The sequence below is a fragment of the Melopsittacus undulatus genome, chromosome 9 (assembly GCF_012275295.1).
Source record: "Melopsittacus undulatus isolate bMelUnd1 chromosome 9, bMelUnd1.mat.Z, whole genome shotgun sequence".
Taxonomy (NCBI): domain Eukaryota; kingdom Metazoa; phylum Chordata; class Aves; order Psittaciformes; family Psittaculidae; genus Melopsittacus; species Melopsittacus undulatus.
The window spans coordinates 41309570-41331230 of NC_047535.1; the positions used below are offsets into that span (position 1 = coordinate 41309570).

At 44.3% G+C, this 21661-nt stretch overlaps 1 protein-coding gene across 1 annotated transcript; it reads right to left on the reverse strand.

Annotated features, from left to right (window-relative positions):
• Positions 1-6453: 6453 nt before the first annotated feature.
• RUVBL1 (RuvB like AAA ATPase 1) lies at positions 6454-21376 on the reverse strand. Its single transcript, XM_005142228.3, has 11 exons — positions 21143-21376; positions 20422-20508; positions 19704-19836; positions 16095-16246; positions 15162-15251; positions 14172-14321; positions 13330-13393; positions 11975-12173; positions 10004-10106; positions 7309-7400; positions 6454-7028 (listed from the first exon to the last, which is right to left on the reverse strand). The coding sequence occupies exons 1-11, from the start codon at positions 21281-21283 to the stop codon at positions 6869-6871; spliced, it is 1371 nt and encodes a 456-aa protein (XP_005142285.1). The 5' UTR covers positions 21284-21376; the 3' UTR covers positions 6454-6868.
• Between the last annotated feature and the right edge of the window lie 285 nt (positions 21377-21661).

A 21661-nucleotide genomic window follows, 5' to 3' on the forward strand; every position in this document is an offset into this window, starting at 1 on the left:
GCTGGGGCTCTCGCTGCAGCCCAGTGGCAGGTGTCCCAGGGTCCCTATTGAATGCCACCATCCAACCCCCCCCCCCCCCCAGTATTATCAACAATCTTCCTTCAACAATGATTTATTATTGCCATAATTTGCCTTGGTACAATGAGCTGCGCAGCATAGTTCTGCACCCGCCTGACAGGTACTTGATGGCTCCAGGTTCCTGTTTTATTTAGACTGCAGCCCCATATGATTTGGTTACCCTCGCCCCCTCCTTCCCATCCCTCTCCCTCCCCACCCAACCTTTTCTCATCTGGTTTTGTCTCCTCGGAGCGTGTGTTTCACATAACCCTGGCCCGGCTGACAGCGCTTGTAAAAACCAGAAGTCGATCTCGCGGTGGCTTTTCACCATTAATCAAGCTGCCTGGAATTGGAAAGTAACACTGACAGGCTTTTATCTCGGCGAGAAGGAGGATGGCAGATGTATTTTATGGTGGATGAGCCTTCACGGCTTCTATTAGACTGGGACTTCAGTGGTACAAGGTGGTGCTTGGGGGGGGAGAGGAAGGGGAGGAGAAGCTGGGGAGCAGCCTATAGATAAATAGATCCGTCAGTCAGGCGATGCGGAGGTCTCCGGGCGGGCAGGCACGGCGGGTGACAGGGAAGGCAATCAAAGACAAAGCAAATCAAAAGGGACATCTTATCAGCAGCAGCCCAGCCGGACCCAGGCCCTGCCGAATTAATCGTGCTGTCGAGGCCAGAGGAATTGTCGCCGTTGAAGGTCCAAGTTCAGGCGAGCGGCGGTGGCCAGCGCTGCCGGAGCGAGGGCGGCCGGCACCCGGCCCCGCTCCCCCCCTCGGCGCCGCGGGCTCCTGACAAGTGCATTCATCGTGCGATGATAGCTCGGCACCTATGATTGGTACCTTTAATAATAGAGCCCTCGCTCAGCTGTCACCCTGAAAGAACAATTTTTCCTCCCCGCTTTCCCCGATGCAAAGATACATCCGTAATGAGGAGGGTGACGGGAAGTGGGAGCGCAGGGAGCCAGGGAAAGTTTGGAAGAACATTAATCACAAAGTGAAGCTGGAGGTGATGCCGGCTCAGGAGGAGCCGGGGTTGGGATTGCAGCTCCTGGTGTGCTCCCTGGCCTGCAGGGATCCTTTGCCCACCCTGGGAGGGGAGCAGCTTTGAAAGGCCCGGTCCTATGTGGCAGAGCTGGTCCTTATGGGAAGGACTGGAGAGGGTTGCCCTGTATGCAGGGAATCCTTTCTGTAAACCAGCATGGCCCTATGGTGTGCAATGGGTTTGCACTGGACAGACATCTCCTTTAGATCTCCATAGACTGGGCAAAGGAATAGGTGGTCACAAGTCCTGTGAGCTTCCCTGCAGTGGGAACCTGCTTGTGTCCTGCTCTGGGTAACTGGGACTCCATCCAGAGAAACCAAGGATCCAGCCAGACTCGATCCTTACCCTCGTACTCAGCAGTGCAGAAACTGCCCCATTGCATAGACTCATAGAGCAGTTTGGGTCGAAGGGACCTTAAAGCTCCCCCAGCTCCAACCCCTGCCACGGGCAGGGACCCCTTCCACTGGAGCAGCTGCTCCAAGCCCCTGTGTCCAACCTGGCCTTGAACACTGCCAGGGATGGGGCAGCCACAGCTTCTCTGGGCACCCTGTGCCAGCGCCTCAGCACCCTCACAGGGAAGAGCTTCTGCCTAAGAGCTCAGCTCAGTCTCCCCTCGGGCAGGTTAAAGCCATTCCCCTTGTCCTGTCCCTACAGGCCCTTGTCCCAAACCCCTCTCCAGGTTTCCTGCAGCCCCTTTAGGTATTAAAGACTGTTTAAAAGTTTTCCCTGACCCTTCTCTTCTCAGCACTGCATTGCTGAGCCCAGGGCCATGCCAGGAGGTGCCTGAGGGCTCCCATTGCACCCACCACCCCAAGCAATCATGCAGGGGGGTGTAGATTGGAAGTTGGGGGGTATATTCCACCCTTGGCATGAAGGAGACACCGGCACGGGGTGCTGGTGGGCTGGGGAGCGCAGTGGGCACATCCCTCTGCGGGAGGCAGGGAGGGGGCTGTGTCTGTGGTGCTTCAGGAACACATCCAGTTTAACTGAAGGGATGAGCAGCAGCATCCTCAGGCGTGCGTCTCTCTCGTGTGGTTTTCAGCAGCTGCCCGGCCTGCCTGACTCTACTCTGTGGTTCTCATTCCCTCCCTGGGATGAAGCCCTTGGGCTTGAATTCCCTGGCATTCGGGTTTGGCAGCCGGTTCTCTCATTCTGTGCACTCGCTCTCTTGTACCTACAGCTGATCTGCGAATCTGCAGCTGGTTTTGGTTTTATCCCAATAAGAGCAGGGATTATTGTTAGATCCGCATCAAGCAGGGCTGTCTGGGAGAGCTGGGGGTGCCGCTCTCTGTGGTCCATTGCCTCGAATCCCAGGCGATTGGAGGGAAAGTGGGGAGGATCAGGCAGCAGCTCCAATAGATGCAGTTTGTTCTATGTGGTTTCCAGAACTTGAGCAGTGATTATGCCTTCTCTGTGAAGGAAGGTAACTTCTGCAGGCAGCAGCTGGCAGGGGTATGAACCACATGGCTGGGATAAATGGTGGTAATAAGAGGTGGTGAAAACAATCCCGGAGGAACGCTTCTCTCATCCATACAGAAAATAACCCACAATGGATAAGCACCACTGCTGTGGGGAAGTGGAGCTCTGGTCTCCATGCAAGGCCTCCTTAGCAAGGAGAAATGAGTTGTGGGCAGTCGGCTCAGTCTGTCCATCCAGGGGCACTGGAGGATGCTGAAATGATGAACCTTCACATACCCTCTGCAAAGACAATGTTTTACTGGGGCTGTAATGAGGAAACGGTGCTTTTGCCTGGTAACATGTTCTGTGGTCTGCAGCTGGTGTCTCCATGGCCCAGAGCTGTAAGAACAGGGACCTCTGACTGAGATGGTTCTGAACACTGAACAACCAAAGCCTGAGCTTCACGGGGACTTGGGCTCCTCCTGATGCTGAGGTGCTTTGGGAAAGCATGAACCCAATAACTACATCCCTGGTCTTCCACTAGTGCTGTCCACCTTAGCACGAGAGCATCTGAAGCTTGGGTTTAGCAGAGGTACTGCACGAAGTCCACCTTCACTGCAATCAGTGCAGGCTTGCAATGACTGGTGTGGAGCCAGGGCTCTGTTCATAATGTAAACCTGGTGAATTACAAACCAAATCAGGTTCCAAAGTGCTTTCCTGGCATGTAGCCGTTGTCTCTCTAACTCTGAAGTATTGCACCAGAGAACTGGACACTGCCTCAAATCTAACCAGAGAGGTTGTCACCGTGCGCAAGATGCATTTAAACATGAGATGAGGTCATGTTTGCATCACATTTATGGTTATGGCTAACAGATAAGTTGCAGTGGTTTGATTGCTCTTGCAGATGGGATCAAATTGTCCCTTAACCTCATTAAAGAAATGAGGTTATGAGCTGGCTGCTGTAGCACCATTCCACTAAGATGATTAGAAACAATTTGGTCCTGTCTGCAAACACCTTAATGAAATGAGGAAGCCGCTCAGTGTAGTTGAATTTGTGGTGTAGGAATGATGTGCATTCCATGATGAGTCTAAGGCTGTGCACCAGGAAACCTTCACCAGCTCCTCTGGCTGTTGGCCACTGGTGAGGGGCAGTGGCAGAGCCTGAGGCTGCTGCCTGGTTTGGGAACTGGGGCTGGGAGCTCAGCACCACCAGTGACAAGGGCAAGGGAGCAGCACTGGGGCCTCTCCTCTTTGGCAATCTTCGATTGTCACCCCCCAGAAACCCCAAGTTGGGGTTGTTGAAAACGTTGCTTGTAATAAAAAATTAATTGGCTCTGAAATGTTATTGTTTAAAGGCAAAAAAAGCCTGCTCTTCCCTGGCCTACTCGCTTTATCCAAGCCTTCCCACTGAGTAAATCTGTGCTGTGACCCTGCCTGCTCCCAGGATATTGGTGCTGGATGTGCATGATTACAATATGTACAGGGATGCAGAGGCTCCAAAGCCGTTTATCAGCAGAGGAGATAAAGGTGATGAGCTGAGAGCCCAAAGGTGCATTTATACGAAGGACCTATGTGTCTGGTGTGTGCACAGGCATCTGCATAGGGAAACGGTTTCCCAAACAATGAATGGCAAATGCAGGAAGGGGATGACAATGTTTTTCCATTGAAGGCATCTGGAACAACTTTAAAGATGGGAAGTTTTAGGACATAGGTAGTTCTGAGTTTTCTCAACAGCACTGGTCCCAAGCTGGGCCAGTTTACAGACTACCCCCCATTTTTATCATAAAGGTTTCAGATGCTTTTAGCCACATGAACACTAAAGATGCAGCAGTTTCTAACTATAAAGGTGGGGAATGAACTGTATAAATGTATAAAGGTGGAGAATGAACTTCCACACCGTGGCATCCGCATAGCAAGCACGTACACTGAATTTATGGGTGTCCACTGCCTCGGAGCAGGATCTGAGCGTGGCACTGCTCCGTGTCAAAAGGAAATCTCAGCTTATAATATTCAACTGGTTACCAACACCCCCCCCCAGCCAGCCCAGGTTTAATATTAGAACTATTTTTCACGTTGAAACCGAAATAGCACAAAATATGGGCTTGCTGTAATTGTTGTTAGATTGTGTGTCACCCTGATAAGATGTAACAAATATTTTCCTACACAGGAAGGCCTGTTTCCCAGCGAGTAATGGATGGAGAAACTTCTCATAGTGGGTAGGGCAATCGGTCGTAAAAACTTCCCTGGGAAGATTAATGCACAAAGTGCAACCTTTGTGGAAAATAGCAAGGGAAGAATTAAAAACCCTAGTTTGTTCTCTCACGTTGAATATTAATCCTCAATCTTCTTTGGTGGGAATATTCCTTGTGGCTTCCCCCTTCAAGGGGCAGCTTTATGCTGGGTAGTGTTCCCAGGTTTTATAAAGCTCCTGCAGCAGCAGTTGGTGGATGTGGTGCAATGAGTCTTTTATCAGCAATATGAAAGACTATTTTCATGGGCAGAGCTCTGACACCCATAAGTCTGCTGGATGTCACTTAATAGCCTGGATAAACATTGCTTCGCCGTTTAGCGTGAAAGGATTTCCCTTTGTACCACAGCTTTATGTCTTCCATGGACACTTCCTGGCTGTTGGAGAGGTGGCACCCTCGGGCCGGAGCTCTCCAGACTGGGTGCACGGTCACAGACGTGGCAGGGGCTTGTGTGCTGCTGCAGGAACATTGCTGTGCAGAACAAAGTGAGGGCCCTCTCGTTATACTGATTTGCACTCAGTGAAGTCCTGAGTGCTGCTGCTTTTCCCCCCATGTGTATTTTGTGATCCTGTTTTCTACCTAAAGTACACTCTGTATATGCAGTCAGTCTCAGGTGATGGGTACCATTGGTCACATCGTCACTCTGAAACCAGGGGCGGGTGGAACTGCTCATTTTCAGTGTCTGGTGTACTGCTCACCTCCTCCAAGGTCTTTGCTTGCTAGAGGTCTGGTGGCTGCTCAACGTGAGTTGTCCAGAGCATTGCTTGCCGTACTACTTGTGAGCACAGGTCTTTCTACCCAGGTTCACAGAGCCTGTATTATAAAGAGCATTTTGCAAGCAAAGAACTGCTTGGTTTGCCAAAGGTGAAATGAATCTCTGCCTTCTCCTGGCAGAGAGCAGGGAGCAGTGGTTTCAGTATGCTGATATTCTGGAGGCACAACCCTTCACAGCCCTGGCAGGGCTTTTGCTGCTGTGTGAACAGCCAAATTTATCAGTAAGAAGCCAAAGCCACCAAACACTGAGTGGGGCTTTGGACAGCTCCAGCCTTCAATGTTATTTAGGGCTTATTCAAACTTCTGAACTGATATTTCAGAAAACTCAAAGAAAAATGGTACTTGAATTCTGAAATAACTACATTCATCATTGCCAAGAAGGTCATTCAAACCCCAACAGACAAAAAAAGGTTCAATTTTGATCATGCAGCAGCTCAATTCACTGGGTCTCTCCATCATGCCATAGCACTAAAATGGATTGTGCCATCCTGCCAGGATACAAACAGGTTTTAGAAGTGCTGTGAGTGAGTCTGATGGAGAGTTGCGATCTTTTGCTTTTGGAGCCAATAAGGGTCAATAAATCTGTGCTTTACAGAACACAGAAGCATACTGTGAGCAGGAGGCTAAGGTTAAGTCACCCACACCCATGCAGAGCAGGATTCCATTAGTCTGCAAATTTTTCCTGATCCTGGGTGGTGAAAAAAGTGGGGACAGAACACAGGGAAAAAGGGAAAGCATTTCTTATTTAATCTGCTTTAAAACCCAATGAAAGGTTAACTGAACTGGAACTTTAAAAGGTCCCATGCTTATTCCCTTTCTTGGCTGTAGATCTATTTTTGTGTGACAGATCCATTGTATTCCTATTTAGCTCTGCTAATTCCAATGTATTTCTTGTGCAGTCAGTGCCAGGCAGACACATGCAGGCTCCCACTATTGTTGAAACCTTTTATTATAAATCACTTCAGACAAACTTTAACTCAGAAAAAAAGTTCTCATTTGTAAAAGTAAACTATTTTGAAACAACATTCATAAAGAAAATAGACTGTTCTTAAGCATCAGCTTCGGTTAGAGCTCTTCTGTAATGAAATCTAAAGACAAAACCAATGGGTTCAGAGCTATTCATTTCCTATATACTAGTAAAAGGGAGATTAAGGTCAGGGATGAGGGAGCGTTGGATTGTTGATACTGAAACAGAACACTCAATGGTTACTTCTGGCCTGAGAGTCCAACATTTAAATACTTTCCAGTCCCCAAAGAGACAAACCATTAGCATTTCTCATGGGATAACCAAGCCAGCCCTGGGTAAGGGTTAAAGCTGCTTCAAAGCGTCTAAGGGGATCAGCTCTTCATTTCATGTATTTCTCTTGTTGATCAGCCAAGATTTTTGCAGAGGATTTGGCGTCATAGAACAGTTCATTTATTTCTTCAATATGCTCTTTCTCAATGCTGTCTTTCCCATTAATCTTGGCCAGCAGGTTAGCTGGGGTCAGGAGCTGCACAGCGTACCTGTGATCAAACCGAGATGGAGGAATCAGCACAAATCAGTGCTTTCCAGTGAACTGAGGGTATGTAGGGGTGGGAGATATGTCAGAAAACACAGAGCAATATCAGTGACAAGAACAGGCTGCAAGACCCTCCAGCAGAGGAAAGAGGAGGAATACCACTCCTTTTCATGCCAGCGCTGTTCTTAATACACCACATTTCTGCATTGGAGAGGTTTGTCTCCCTGCTGGGAGCAAGCTCTCCTGCAGTGTCTTTACACCCAGCCATATTGTGCTCAACTCACCTTAAAGTTGTCTTGGTACCAATTTCCCCTAAGTGGTTGAGGGATTCTTCACTAATATTAATTCCTTCTGTCTGGGCACGAAGTTTTATGATCTGTTGGGATGAAGGAGTAAATGAGGTTAACAGTGGAAACAACCAGCATGCTAAACCCCTTAGCTCAGGATTTGGAAACTCTGCTAGCTTAGAGATAAGCATACCATAAAGCAAGATGCTGTGGCGAGTTGTGCCAGGGTGACTTACCACTGAACTAGAACTTGTAGAATTCTAAAGCTTTGAATAGGCAAATATAATGTTGAAGCACTGATGATCACAAAAAGCAGGTGAAGTAACAGTTGTGGACTCCTAACCCTCAGAATCCTGCATAGATCGCAAAGCATATTGACTAATAGAAGCAGAATATGAGAACTTACACAAGAAAACACAAGTGTGCAAACATAAGTGATAGCTCGAGTCTTATGGACACCAGCTCCCGCATTCTGCAGTGCATCACTGCTGCTATACAGCCGAGCCCTCCAAAAGCCATACAGAAAGCGACACCCCTCCTTAGCAGCTCACGACATGCTTCTTATTCAATTGACAAGAAGATAGTAAAATAAATCAAAAAGTTACTTTGTAAGATTCACCTATTTCTGCAAGAAGAAAAAAAAATCACTAAGAAGAATCTAATCTTTCCAGAACAGTCTCAGGCTTGTACCAGTTTGAAGATCTTTACAAAGTTGGAGAGCAAGATATCACCAATAAGCCCCAGCATATAGAGCTGTAACAAAAGTGGCACAAGTCTCTCGGCAGTCGGTATTACCAGCTGAGTGATAAGGGGCAGACTGGATAATGATGTTGTGTTGTAGTGCTGAGATAACTCTGGAGCTGCAAGCCTCATATAATACAGGTATTTTTCACTTTGGCAGCTTTGTAAACAAGATATCAAGAAGCTCTCGTTTAAATTAAAGCCATAAAAATGCACTCTGGGAGTCAGGGCAGGGAACAGTGGGAAGCAGAGGGGCTTGAAATGGCAGAAGTTGGGCTAAGATATTAATACTGAATATTGGCAATGCTGCTGCACTGTGCAATTTCAGACTGAGGGGGTTTTCTATCTTTTAGATCACCTGAACATAACCTTCCCTTCATTCAAATACTACTTTATGTAGTATTTAGTATCTTGGCCTGTTAGAAACAAGCTATCTCAAATGCCACATCTTATTCTGTCTCATACACAAACATTAGCAGTGAAAACTTTTTCCTAGCATGAAAGGGAAACGGGAGCAAAAATAGAGAAATAAAATTATAGATGTCTTGTTTTTACACCCCTCCCAGTTGTATTTAGTTAGAAATGAATGTGAAGTGTAAGAGCTCCTCCTCCCAAGTGGAGAAATTATGCAGCGCCTTAATTTAGGGGAGATATCTGACTTTGGGAACATGACTGATGGGATATAATGTCTGGACTCTTAGCTTTAGGAAATGCTACTGGAAACACTTCCCTCACCCTGAGGAGGGTGGAAATCACAGCTCTTACCAGCTCTGAAAATCCACAGTTCAGAAACTAGTTCTTTACCAGTGTTCCTATCTGCATGATACTACAGCACACTAGGCAAAAAGTAACTCTGAGTACACACTCCTCCTACCCTAACTCCACAAAATGCACACCCAGACAACATCCCCACACTGAGTGAAAGTCAGGCTGTCAAGTTTGTTTTGTATACAGACAAAACATGATCATATTATTAAATCCCTAGGCTGCTTCTCCTGTAATCTATACCATAATGCTTTCAAGTGGCCTTTTAGGTATAAAAAAAACCCCATCCTGAGAATGGCTCCTAAGAGCCCTGTGTAAAAAGCTCCTCAAACCAAGTGAAATGAAGCTTTGCCTCTACATTTATGTTCAATAAATGCCTCGGCTTCACCTTGGCACTTATCCAGCAGCAGGAGACTTTTATCTGGTGACAATGCGCTCCTCCATTGACACTATCTCTTAAATAATACAAAGAATTGACATGATAAACCCTAATGTCTTCTGCATTGTGTCACTTCATAGCATTGAGACGCTAATGAGGGGGGATCTTTGACACAATGCATCATAACAGCACCAAGCAGTAGAATCCATATACAAACACAGGGAGATGGCCCCACAGGAAAAGTTTCAGTTCAGAAGCCTCTCTCTTACCATGCTCAAGTTTCCAAACTGGACCAGGGGCATGAAAAACCTCCCAGTTTCAGGTGACAGCCCTAGTAAGTTAAAGCTACAGTGCAAGGCAATAAAGGCAGTGCAGGAAGTTGCATTCCTCAATACCTCTCATCTTTTCTGCAGAAGAATAGCCTGAGGTCTAGGACCAAAGGTCCCAAGATGTGACCCTTCATCTCATGCCAACTAAAAAAGCACTACCTGCTGGAACCTGCAGACTTCATGGAAAGCATATGTGTGCAAGAGATAAGGGCAACTAACAACTCATGCTGTTCCATGCAAGTGAGATGTCACTTTCAGCTCTAGATAAACTCACAAGTGGGTGGAAATCAGACAGCTCACTGTAACTGGGTACTAAAGCAGCTTGCATGTAGGAAACGGTAAGCCTGCTGGTACAAACCTCAGAGAGCATGGAGAGTCAAACAACTCTAGTAACAGAAAATGCAAACCCACAGCACTCATCCCAGTAGACTAGAGCCCTGGGGTCTCTTCACTAGCTCTCTTACAGTGCTGTGCATACCTGCTTCATTTCTTGGGGTGTATACAGCATGGTTCGGATAATCATTACTCTATCCAGCAGGTCCAGTGGTATTCCATGAGGAGACACTATATCCTCTGTGCCTCTAAAGAAGAAACCAAACAGAAGATCAGATACCACTCTTGAGGTCAGTCCATGGATTTCACTAAAATCAGTAAAGTGACTACACATCTACTAGCTCACACTTCTTGTGTTGTGTTCCTGCAGAGACACTCCCAGGCAGAGACAGGGCACATTCTAGTCTGAAGCTCATACCAGACAGCCTGAGGGAAACAAATACTTTTCCTAGAGCAACTAAATGTGCCTCTCAAAAATAGAGGTGGTGCTTTCCTGCATTGTATCTTACGAAAGAGTCTTATCTAATGTTCCAAGGTACCTTCCAGCAAGGAACAAAGCATTCTCATCAAGTTGTTTAGCAATATCAGTACAAATTATATACATTATCAATTTAGAGAACATCCCCTCTTGATCAATGCTTCCCCCACTCCCTCCAGTGAGTACTGCTGTGGTTTACATCCCCTGCCTCCAATCCAGCAAACAGAGATCTGTTCAGGAAGGACAGAGATGTGTGCAGACCCCCAACCATTTTATCTGCTTGATGTAGAACACCCAGTAGCAAAGGCTGCAGACACATCTAGTAGGGGTTTTCTAAACCCACCAGGATTTGCTCTGAAGTCAAGAGTGAAAGACAGACAGATTTCATGAGAATCTATAGTGATTGCAGGTAAAAACAGTAAAGTGCTGGTAGAGAGCTATGTTTCTAAGTTCAGTGTTAGTATTTAGGCACTGCAGCTTTGGCCATGGTCCTCCTCACAAAATGAATCAAAATGCCGTAAACCATCTGCTGTACTCTTGAGCAGATGGCATTCTCTCAAATGATTCCTTCTCTTTCAGGTTACAGAATCAACTATACTAGCTATACAGTTAATTTTAACCTGATCCTTTTAAGAGCCATCAGCAGGCAAATCAGAGCATCGCCAACTTCCTTTCTTAAATCACTGTTTTTTTCATAACAAGATCTGCAGTGAATCCATACTGACAGATCTCTATTTACTTTACTTTTCCAAGACAGCCTATTTATGCTTTTGCCAAGGGAGATCTGCAATGTCCACCTTAAACATTTTTGAAGGGCTTATCACCTTTGCTTCTAAGCAATGCAAACAGAGAAAGATTAATACCAGATGAGTCACTAAGAGGGAAAGGAATAGCTGGTTACACAGCTGAATTAAATCAGTTTCAAGGGAAGCAGTCATTGACAGCTTGCTTAGACATAATTATACCTAGACCACAAATTAGCAGAACTTCACAGAAGAATCTGAAAGAAGAGAGCAATTTTACTGAACATGCAAGGAATGTGTTGTGTGGGTGATAAATATTGAAGTGGAGGCACGAACTGGAGTGGAGATAAAAAACAAGTTAGTTGGCAAGACCAAAGAATCACAGAAAGCCAGACCAACATAGCAGGAAAGAATGAGGAGCAGGGAGAGGCTGAAATGTGACTTGCTTTAACAGTGAGAACAGGAAGCTTAAGTCTGATGCGATGAGGACAGCAAACAGCAAAATAATCCAGAAGCAGCAGATTATATTAGAGGTTTGTATCTCTGGTGCTTTTGATGTCCCTGATGTGAAGCAACAGATGTGTTGAGGGATCCAACGAGAAAGCTAATTGTTACAGATCACCCAGAAAGACAATTCAGAGGCTGTTAGAGAGATGTGTCAGTGGAAATAAAAGGAGGAATTCTATTCTGCTTTAACTCAGTCAGCCTGACATTAAATGCTTGTCCCCGAGCCCACAAGCAGTTCTTGAGCATTGATGCAGCTTGCAAACCATGCAGGGGATTAGCACAGGTGTCACTGTCAGAGATAAAAGCCTTCAAAGATTCTAACTCTATCAGTACAGGAAATTCCAAGGTTTATATACAAACGCAAACTGGAAAATTCAAGACATCATACCTGATAACACAGTTTCCTCTATTGGAAGCAAAGATGACAATGGGGGAAATAGAAGATTCCAGTGCTCGGTGCAGGTATGTGAAACATTCAATATCCAGCATGTGCACCTCATCTACAAAGAGCACACCTGGGACTAGCTCTGCAATGCCTTGATCGATGTATTTATTCACCACCTTATTTATCTCTCCTCGAAGTTTGTCTGGAACAAAAAGAAACTGTTAGTTGTTCTGCTCATGAACTATAGCTCTGTCAGAAAGGCTTAGAGCAAGTAAAATTCTTCTTGCATTTGTGCATGGTTTGGTATCTTACCACCATGGGGAAAATCTCTGTGACACTAGAATTCTGTGGCATTCAGTCCTGTTTTGGGGACAGAACTGTACAACAAAATATTCCTACACTGAACTAGGGTCTTTCTCCTCACATGGCTTGTGAAAAACTACCATTTTTTTGTGAGACTGGGGAGTTCAGTGGGGGGGAAATCAGCCAAGCCTCGGTTTAAAACATGAAACTTAAAGTTTCCAAGCATGGCTGAAAAGAATGTCATTGAAAGAGTAAAATATTGCTCCTGTTTTAAGTTGTGCTTAACAAAAAGAGTGCTAAATAAATGTCTGTGAACATATGGATCTCAAAGCTATACATTGATTATATTTGACATCAGAATAAGCAAAGTGACCTCTGGACCAGACAAAATACTTCAAAAGATCACCAGTCATGTTAGGTACTGAAACAGACTTTGATCTAAATTTAGACAGTCACTTAGTGAAACATCATTTCTTTCAAAGCAAGAATAGATTTTCCTGCAGATACTCCAGATACTCCTTGTCTCCAATGACCTGTAGGTAGAAGAGCAGCAGCGCACTTAGAGCACCAAGTCACCAGCTGCTGTAGAGGTGTTCAAATCAAACCAAGGCTTTAGAAGTCTTTAGAAGTCTTAGTTTTCAGAAGCTGTTTTTCTGCTCCACAGTTTCAGTGCGGTGGCTTCATGTAACAACACATCTTCACAGTGCTCTTGAAGTTGTATTTGCTGTTGCTGTTTGGTTTGGCTCTTTGTCAAAAGCATAAACCTCAAACTCTGGCAGGACTGTTCTAAAGGGGATGGCACTGGTGTTCTGACCTCTTTCTCCCCATGAAGCTGGGGGCATAGTACAGTATGTGGCTTATCACTGTATGTATGAGCCAGTAACATGCTGGTCTGTTTCCAGCTATTGCGATAGTGCTGCTTTCAGAAATCTGAGATTTATGAATGAATATTACACAGGCATTCATTTGGAGATGCTGCATGAGTAACCCTATTCTTAATGCTTTTCTAACTGGCAAACATATGTTGGTCTAAAAATACCATGCAGGATTCATACCAGTAATTTCAGTTTTCTTAGGCTTCATCAGTTGTCCCATCATAGAAAGGATGTCTTGCCCACCCTAGGAAAAGAAAGTTACAGGTCAGCTATGAGGCCTTGTAGAGAACACATACCTTGAGAATTTTATAATGCAGAAATTGGTTAAAAAAAGTTGTTTTTTGCAGTTAACTCGATTCTTCATCTCAGCTGATAACCTGTCAACAGTTAAGACTCTTCACTGCAGCAGTATACTAAACATCATCATTTAGTGATTTCCCCACTCTTTCTTTAGCCCTCTTCATTTGGACAACACAGAAAATCAAATGAGATACCCTCTTTTAAAAACATTTTCACAGAGAAGGTCAAAGGACTGAAATTGTCAGGCAGCGGAGACTTGGACTGCCTGCATGCACAGCTGGTGCTCAACCTGTCAACACAGGAACAATCATTCTCAGTTATAAGACTTCTGAATAGCATGATTTTAATCAGAGATTTTTTTTGTTAGAAAAAAAGGATATTTACTTTGAAATTCAGTAAGTTGAGGGGTTGTGGAATCATACTGTAGAGATGTCAGCCTTTAAACCTGTATTGCTAGTGGCTTTTTATGACACAGATGGAATTCCCTCACTACAGGGTGTATGTTAAGATACAGAAAGGAGTAATTCTCTTATTTCAGGGTTTTGCTGCAGTCTGTTAAACCTCCTGAGGCCTTCAAGGTGTAACACCTCCTGCTCTTCCTACAGTGGAATCTTTAAGGGTGATTTGGGACAGGTCAATTTCTGCTCCTTGATCATTCTAGTATCCGTCACAAATCTGTGTCAAGTAATTTTTCTCTGAAGACTTCATCTGTGGTGTCATACCTGAGGTCGAGCATTGGCCACGTCCAAGTCATGCAGGGTGACATCCTGAATAATTTCCTTTTTCTTGTGCACGTCCCCCTTTGGCAAGGGAACATACTCTTCAGCTTCAAGGTCAAATTCCGTGGCATAGATATCACACCTGCCTTGCCTCTGAGGACAGCAAAGAAGAGAAACCCAGGTATAGAATTAGTTTCAGTGCCAAAACCTTGAGTGACACAAAGTTGATAAAGGGCTTAGTTCACAATTCTATTCCTGACCAGCTTCAGCTGGCAATTCACACATCCCACTTCCTGCTTAGCAATGGGCATACCCTGTCTACGGATCAAAGCTCAAAAACTCTGTTGAAAACCCCAATATTTTCAGCTGTAAGAATATTCTGCTCCTCTCTCTCCTTCTTTTAACTGTATGCAATTCCTGCTAAAGGACAAATCTAGCAGATTAACTAGAGATTGGGAGAACTGTTCAAGACTGCTCTGTAGGTGGGTGATTTATTATATGATACAAAATATTATGCTCATCCATTAAACAGCAAGTATCACTGTACACTACTTTCTACATCAGATATGAAAAGAACGCTAACTAATGCAGTATTCCCTTCTACATGTATATATCTTGGGGAGAAAATACCAGAGCGATAAAAGAAAGATTAAATGCACTGCACATGTCAGCCTGAAAATAACTAAAGTTGCTTGGTTTGTCCCCCCTTCCCTTAAAGATGTCTTGATCTTACAGAAAAGAAAACTCATCCAGACAGCATCAGTGATAGCTTCCTCACCAGATGACCTTAATTGTGAACCAGATCACCGTGTTCTTTCGGCACAAAAGCGAATTCTCTCTCCAGATAAGGAAAACACCAGGCTCTTTTATAAACTTCCATGTAACGACTGCATGTCAGTTAAGGTTAATAAATTGAAGAACCTTCTGACAAAGGCAAGGAAAGGTCTGCAAGAACATATACACTTGCATCGAAGTGCAGAACTTGTCTTTTACCTTGACAGCTCCGCTGTTTGCTTCAATATAAATAACGTCACCGGTTTCCACTCGCTCCTTCTGCAAGCTTTCAAATATGCTGGGGTCCAGCTGGAGGCAGGCAAATACCAGAGGTGATCAGAACAGCTCCATGGTGTTATGGTAATTAAGGAAAACAAACTGAGTCTAAAGCTCACTCTCACCAGACAAAACTAAAGTCCCTGTGACAATCCCTCAGGATTTTATACAGCTGTAACACTTGGAGTAGTGGGACAGAATGAATCTGAAAGAAGGTGCACAGAACTTTACTAACCAAAGAAATCTGCTCTCTGAAGGAAGTGATGGTAAGTGCCAGGAACATACTGATACCAGTTCCTGTCACAGAATACACCTGTGTAGTGTATATTTATCCCTAGGATGCAGCACTTGATTTTTAGCTAAACTTTATTAACAAATCTGGCTATAGCACTGAATTATGCTGCTACTTTGGTCTTTATTCTCTGCAGAGCTGTTTGAGGGAGAGTGGATGTGGAATACCTTAAATGCTTTTGTTTCTCTCAGTACATGTTTATTCAGTTTTGCTCTGCACTTGTTTTCAGAATGAAGAAAATGCAAGATGATACTTGACAACAAAGACAGCTTTCAGCTCCTTCCTACTGTAATTGACATGGAAATTGAACAACATGGACAGAGACTTGTACAAGAAAACAAAGGGAAAGTGGGTCTGAGCTGGCAACACACCAGCTCCATTTCCCGCTCCCTATCAACCATTCACTAGAGCACATCTTCCCATGTGGAAAGAAGGAATGTGACAGAAAGGCCAATTTATGCTGAAGCAGGTAAGAATTCCCAAAACCATTCTCAAAGATTGAGTTGAGAATAAGGAAAACAAAACCAGACAAGACCTTTCCTGTACATTTGTTATCATGATTTCTGAGACCCTGCCATACATACCTTTAACTGTTTGGTTCCCTTTGCAGTTTTCAGTCCTATAATTACATGGCTGATGGTTTTGCCATACCCCCCCATAGGATTTTCAGTCTCACACGGAGTCAGTTCTGTGACTTCTCCTTCATAAACTTCCTTTGTCTCTTTAATCCTCAACCCTGCAAGAATTGTTTAGAATAGTTTCAGTACACAAATCAGTGGCTGTACATCCTGATCTTTGAACTAAGAGAAAAGCCCTGCAAAGTAAAAAGACAGCAGAAAAAAAGTAACTTCATAAAAACTTCACATTTTGGCAACTGAGTTAAAAATAACAAACTGATGAACAGGTATTGTGTTAAAACCTGGTAAAATTAAGAAAAGGTTAATGCATCATTTAAAATGTTTTTCAAGTGAAGAGCAAAAGGTGAGCTGGATTCATTTTAGCAGAAACTGCTATAATCTCAATTTGAAACTACTTCAGAATAGCTGACAGTGACATCCTGTTTCAGAAAAGTAAGCAATCACCACAGTGTCTGGTATCTTCTAGTCACAGCTATTGCAATTAACTAAGTTATTTAAAATTGATGAATAATATAGAGCCGAGGATTTGTATATGGTTAGACTGTTCCAAAGGAAACCCACCATCATCACCACCACCACTACAATTATGCAAACATTCTAACTCCATAAAAGTTCAAACTACCCACATCTGAAGAGACTCTCTATAAAGCATTTTATGAGACACACACATGCCATACCAAAAATAAATAGGCTGTAACGAGATACAAGGAAGCCACCCTGCCCAGGCTGAGGCTACTGGGGCTTGATAAAACTTCCCTTGTTCCATAACTTTTCATTTTGCTTTGAAATAGATCAGACACTTCACCAGTCATCCTGAGCTGCTGAGAGGGGTATATAAAGAATTGAGGAATACGAGTCTGTCTCCCTCTACTGGACCCAAATTAAGGCTTGGACATGGTAATTTCTTGGTAAGAAATGCTTGCTTTCTCTCATTTAGCACCACATAAAATTCCTCCAGAACCTTAATTTCAGTGATTTTTAAAAATGTGTTTCATGTATGCCGAAACATCAGGCAAAAAATGAATGATCCCTTGAGTTATAAACCTGACCCAGACCAGCCTGCATCACACAGGCTGCATGTGCAAGGAGCATGAAGCAATATGGGAACCTGTACAGGAGAACTGGCCATTCACAGGTTTGGCTTTCCTTTCTGTTGTGTATGTAAACTTTCAGCACAAGCTTTATTCTGTTCTGAAAAAACTGGAAGCCCATTTGTGTTTGGGGCATACCTAAGCATATCTTCCAGCTTCATTCCACCTGAAAAGAATCCAATTCACACACTCCACAACACAAACCAAAGCCAACTCAGTGAGGACAACCTAGAGACCTTCTTCCAAAGCATGCCTCTTATCTAAACTCATGTGCTTATATAGATGAGTCTATAGAAAATATTTACAGAGGAACATGATCTGAACAAAGGTGATTGATGATTTGAACTTGCTGCTGATTATCCTTTGTTTTCAAATGAAACTTCATGTATTGACTACAAACCTTACTCTCAAATGAGTTCTTAAACAGAGACCTCTCCTACTTATAAATCAGACACATGAGTTTTGAGAAGGCAGCTTTGGGCTATCTCATGTTTGGGTTCGATAGCACTACATGGAGTTAAATAGTGCTTGTTTGATTTACTGGCAGTTACAGTTTGGAGACACGGGGAACAGATATGCTCTTTAAGTGGCTATTCAGCAGTCATTTTTTACTGCAACTGAGCTCTAACATTAGCTATTGTCATCATCCCTGCCAACTGCTAATAAGCTCTATACAGGATTCATCTCTCTCACATGAAGTTTTTTAACCCATACAACTCCATTTTCTCATTTCCCACTCCATCCTTTTATGTTTCTTATGTAGTATAAAATCTCAACTATACCCCCCTACAGCCCTTGGCCATGAGGCTATGTCAAGTCTGTTATTAAAAGATTCTCAGCAACTAAGATTCTATAAACTCAGAGTCACTCCTCTTTCCTTGTACAATGACAAGTACAAACCAGTCAAACTGTTGTTTCCAAGTATAAAATTGATGTTAACATCTGTGACAATTTTTATAAGATGAGGTGGCTAAATCCCCTGAGAGTAAAATACACAACATGGCAACAGATGTGTACACAACCTGCTACAGGAATTGTACAAAACCCACCCACAAAGCCTAAAAAGAGTACTTTATGTACTGACTGGCATGTGAGCTGAAGCTTCTCTTGCACCCAATCACACTGACACCACACTCGACACACAAAATCATGCTTTTACAAACACACCTTTGTAAATTACTTATCAACCAAGCAGGGAAGCTAAAACTTACCTGAGGTTTAAACACAACTGGAAAGTGTTCCAGTACAACTACCGGTCCTTTAAAATATTTCAGAGGAATTTTTTTTACACTGATAAAAATATTCAATAAAGGTTGTGTTATGAAAATGTGACATGGAATTCAACACAAACGAATAAAAGAAGTTCCATCTTTCATTAGCACTAATATTTGTTTAGAAGCACCTCCCTACTGACATTTGGGGAATGCAGGGAACTAACAATGTAGCTGGCTGTTAAACCTCAGGGAGTTAAAATACTGCTGTCTCTAGAAATGACAACGTGGATGGCATAAGTTTCATCTGCTGGGTCAGGTTTCCAAATCTCTGACAGGGAACTTCATCACATCAAGGAAATTTTGCAGACTACTGAGTCTCTGGCTTCCCTCCCCCAGGCCCTGCCAGGTACATGGTGGAAGTACCAGACAAGTCTGAGATCTGTTTTCTTATCAAAATCAACAGAATACTTTTGTTTCATTGCAGAACTGAGAGACGTCTTCACCTTACTGCCACCAAATATTTAGGTGAAGTCCAAGGAGAAACATGGTACAGAAACCAGTTAACTGTTAATATGTTCAGTGCTACAATCAGCTCAGCTATCTTTAGCCAATCCTCATACACACAAGAGCCACTTCTAACTGCATTTATCAGTTGTCAGCAGCAATCAGAGGAGATTTTAGATACTCCTTGAGCTTGTGTTGCAAATGTAACCAATTTCCATCAAGCTTGTAAAAGCACTCGAGAATTGAGGAAGACATTAAAGTATTTATTTTGTTGGCATGAAACTTTCTTTGTGCTCACTGGACATTAAGTCAGGCTAACACTGCCTTTGGGAGCCCCTGATTAAGCAGTTTACTTAGCAGGGTGAAATCACTAAAATAAGAAAGAAGAGAGCATTTTTCTGTCTACAAATGTTTCTGCTGTTACAAGAAATTAAAACCAGTTTTTCCTTCAGCTTTATTTAGAGTTATAGGTAAAACCAGGAGATGAATCTGAAGGACGAGAGGGATAACTGGGGAGGATAAAATAAACCATAATACAACAATTAAATAATGGTTTATAAATAGAAATTCCGACTCCACTAAATGGGGAAGAGAATCACTAAATTAAGATCAGCACTGAAAAAGAGAACATACAGTAATCTGAAAAGCACTGTGACCACTGAGCAGCTTTTCCCTTTTAGATGACTACAAAACACTAAATCAGCATCATGTTAAGTACTTCATTCTTCTGCTTTGCTGAAACTTACCAATGGCCCGGCGGAAGTTTTCCATCAGCACCTCTGTTTTCTTGATCTCGGTGGAATAGACCTCACTTCCAACCATAGGACAGAAGGGAACTTTGCTGCCCAGTTCCTGAGCAATAGCTAAAGCCAAAGCAGTCTTAAACCAAAAAACAAACCCACAGATTAATTTTAACAAAGAATTCTTTCTGCACAAAGGTAGCTTCCCTCAACTTATCACCTTCCATACACCAATTATCAGTTTAAGACTATTCTGCCTAACATATATTTCTCACATGTAACAATGTTTCTCCCCCCAAGTTAGACACATAAAAAGTGATTTTTATCAATGACTTATAAAACACCTTAAAGAAACAACAGTGGGCATTTGAATTCGACGTCTGATACAAATGCAAAAAACCTTAAATACCCCCAAAATAAAGAGCTATTTAGGCTTTTAATACAAAATTAACTTCTAAGACACTTTTTCAGTGTTTGCTAACCCATGAAAGGTGGTTTGACACTCCTGACACCTGAACACACCACTGGATACTGTCAGTGCTGATGACATGGCAACGAACAACATATAAAGCAGGAAACCATATCACCGCAGTGATGAAAGAAATTCCAGTAGGTGAAAAGAGGATGCAGCCGCTCCTCCCAGACAGTTTTGACAACATATTAAAATAAAATATGTTTAGGAATACTTTACTTCATATTAAAAAAAACAAAAGTAAAGTAATACCTTGCCAGTTCCAGGAGGTCCCGCCAGCAGCACGGCTCTGCCAGCCATCTTCTTGCTTTTGATTAGTTCCACTATAACCCCACAAGCCTACAAGTTCGATAAGTATTTAGACTATTAACACGAGGATTGCTATAGTATCTTTCGCACCAATATTACTGAAGGTGTTTAAAACTACTTGGCTTTGTGAACCCACTAAAACTGATTTCAGTTCTATGCACACAAAAAGGGAGACAAGATCAGGAAGCTACTTCCTACAGTCATTTTATCTGACACAGATATTAAAGAACAATAAGCCAGAAACTACAAAACTCAACCGCAGAGCACAGGCTACTTCCCCGCTCCTGGAGCTGCACCATACAGAAAGGTTTTTCGGCTCTGAACGGCGGATGAGCTGCAGCACCAGCCCCTTGCCAGCCGGCGGGCTGGGACGGGAGCTCCAATCTCCATTCGCACCAAATCTTTTGACTTTCGGTAAGTTCCATTGTCTCCGATACCCCAATTTCTACGCCTAAATCCCGAGGGAGCAGCACCCACCCTTGCCGCCGGCTGATGCTAAGAAGTAGCGGCGTAGGGACCAGCCCATATCACCCCCATCGCTCCCCACAGCTCACGGAGCAGCCCCGGCGACGACTCTCTCTCACTAACGGGACTTTTAAGCACCCCCCACACAAACCGGACCGGGCCCCTGGGGTTCCACCTCCACCCGGGGCCCCCCGCTCACCTCCCGCGCATTCTCCTGCCCCACGAGCCCGGCCCCCGCCGGCTTGGCGGTGCCGCTCTCGTCCAGCCCCAGCCCTTTGACATGGCTGTGCGCGGCGATGCGCTGCGTCTTGGAGGTGCTCTTCACCTCCTCGATCTTCATGGCAGGTCAGGACCGTCCCCACCGACCCGCGATCACCACACGCGGCCCGAGCGTTACCAAGGCTCCCGGCGCGCAGCCGCCTACGCCCGCCCCACCGCGCTCATTGGCCCCCGCGGAGACGCTCTCGATGCTCATTGGAGGTGGCTCATGCCCGTCACCCGCAGGGTGTGTATCTTAATAGAGTCCGACCCCCCGTTTCCGTGTGCTGTGCTTCCCGAGGGTCCGGCTGGGCGCCGGCGCTGCCAAGGAGTCGGGCCGGGAGGAAGGAGGTGGCAGGGGCCGAGCCTGGGCGGGAGGGGGGAGAAGGACGCGGACCCTCATGGAAGGGAGAAGCCGCTGGTTCTCGCTCGGTGGATTTCTTGGCCCTGCAGCGACATA

What these genes read in the sequence shown, in the direction of transcription:
- RUVBL1 (XM_005142228.3), bottom strand. Translation starts at nt 21,283, where the DNA reads ATGAAGATCGAGGAGGTGAAGAGCACCTCCAAGACGCAGCGCATCGCC. An exon ending in GACCTCCTGGAACTGGCAAG is followed by an intron (nt 19,837 to 20,421) that starts GTATTACTTTAC and finishes TTTTGGTTTAAG; the next exon opens with ACTGCTTTGGCTTTAGCTAT. An exon ending in TGGCCAATGCTCGACCTCAG is followed by an intron (nt 13,394 to 14,171) that starts GTATGACACCAC and finishes TTCTTTTCCTAG; the next exon opens with GGTGGGCAAGACATCCTTTC.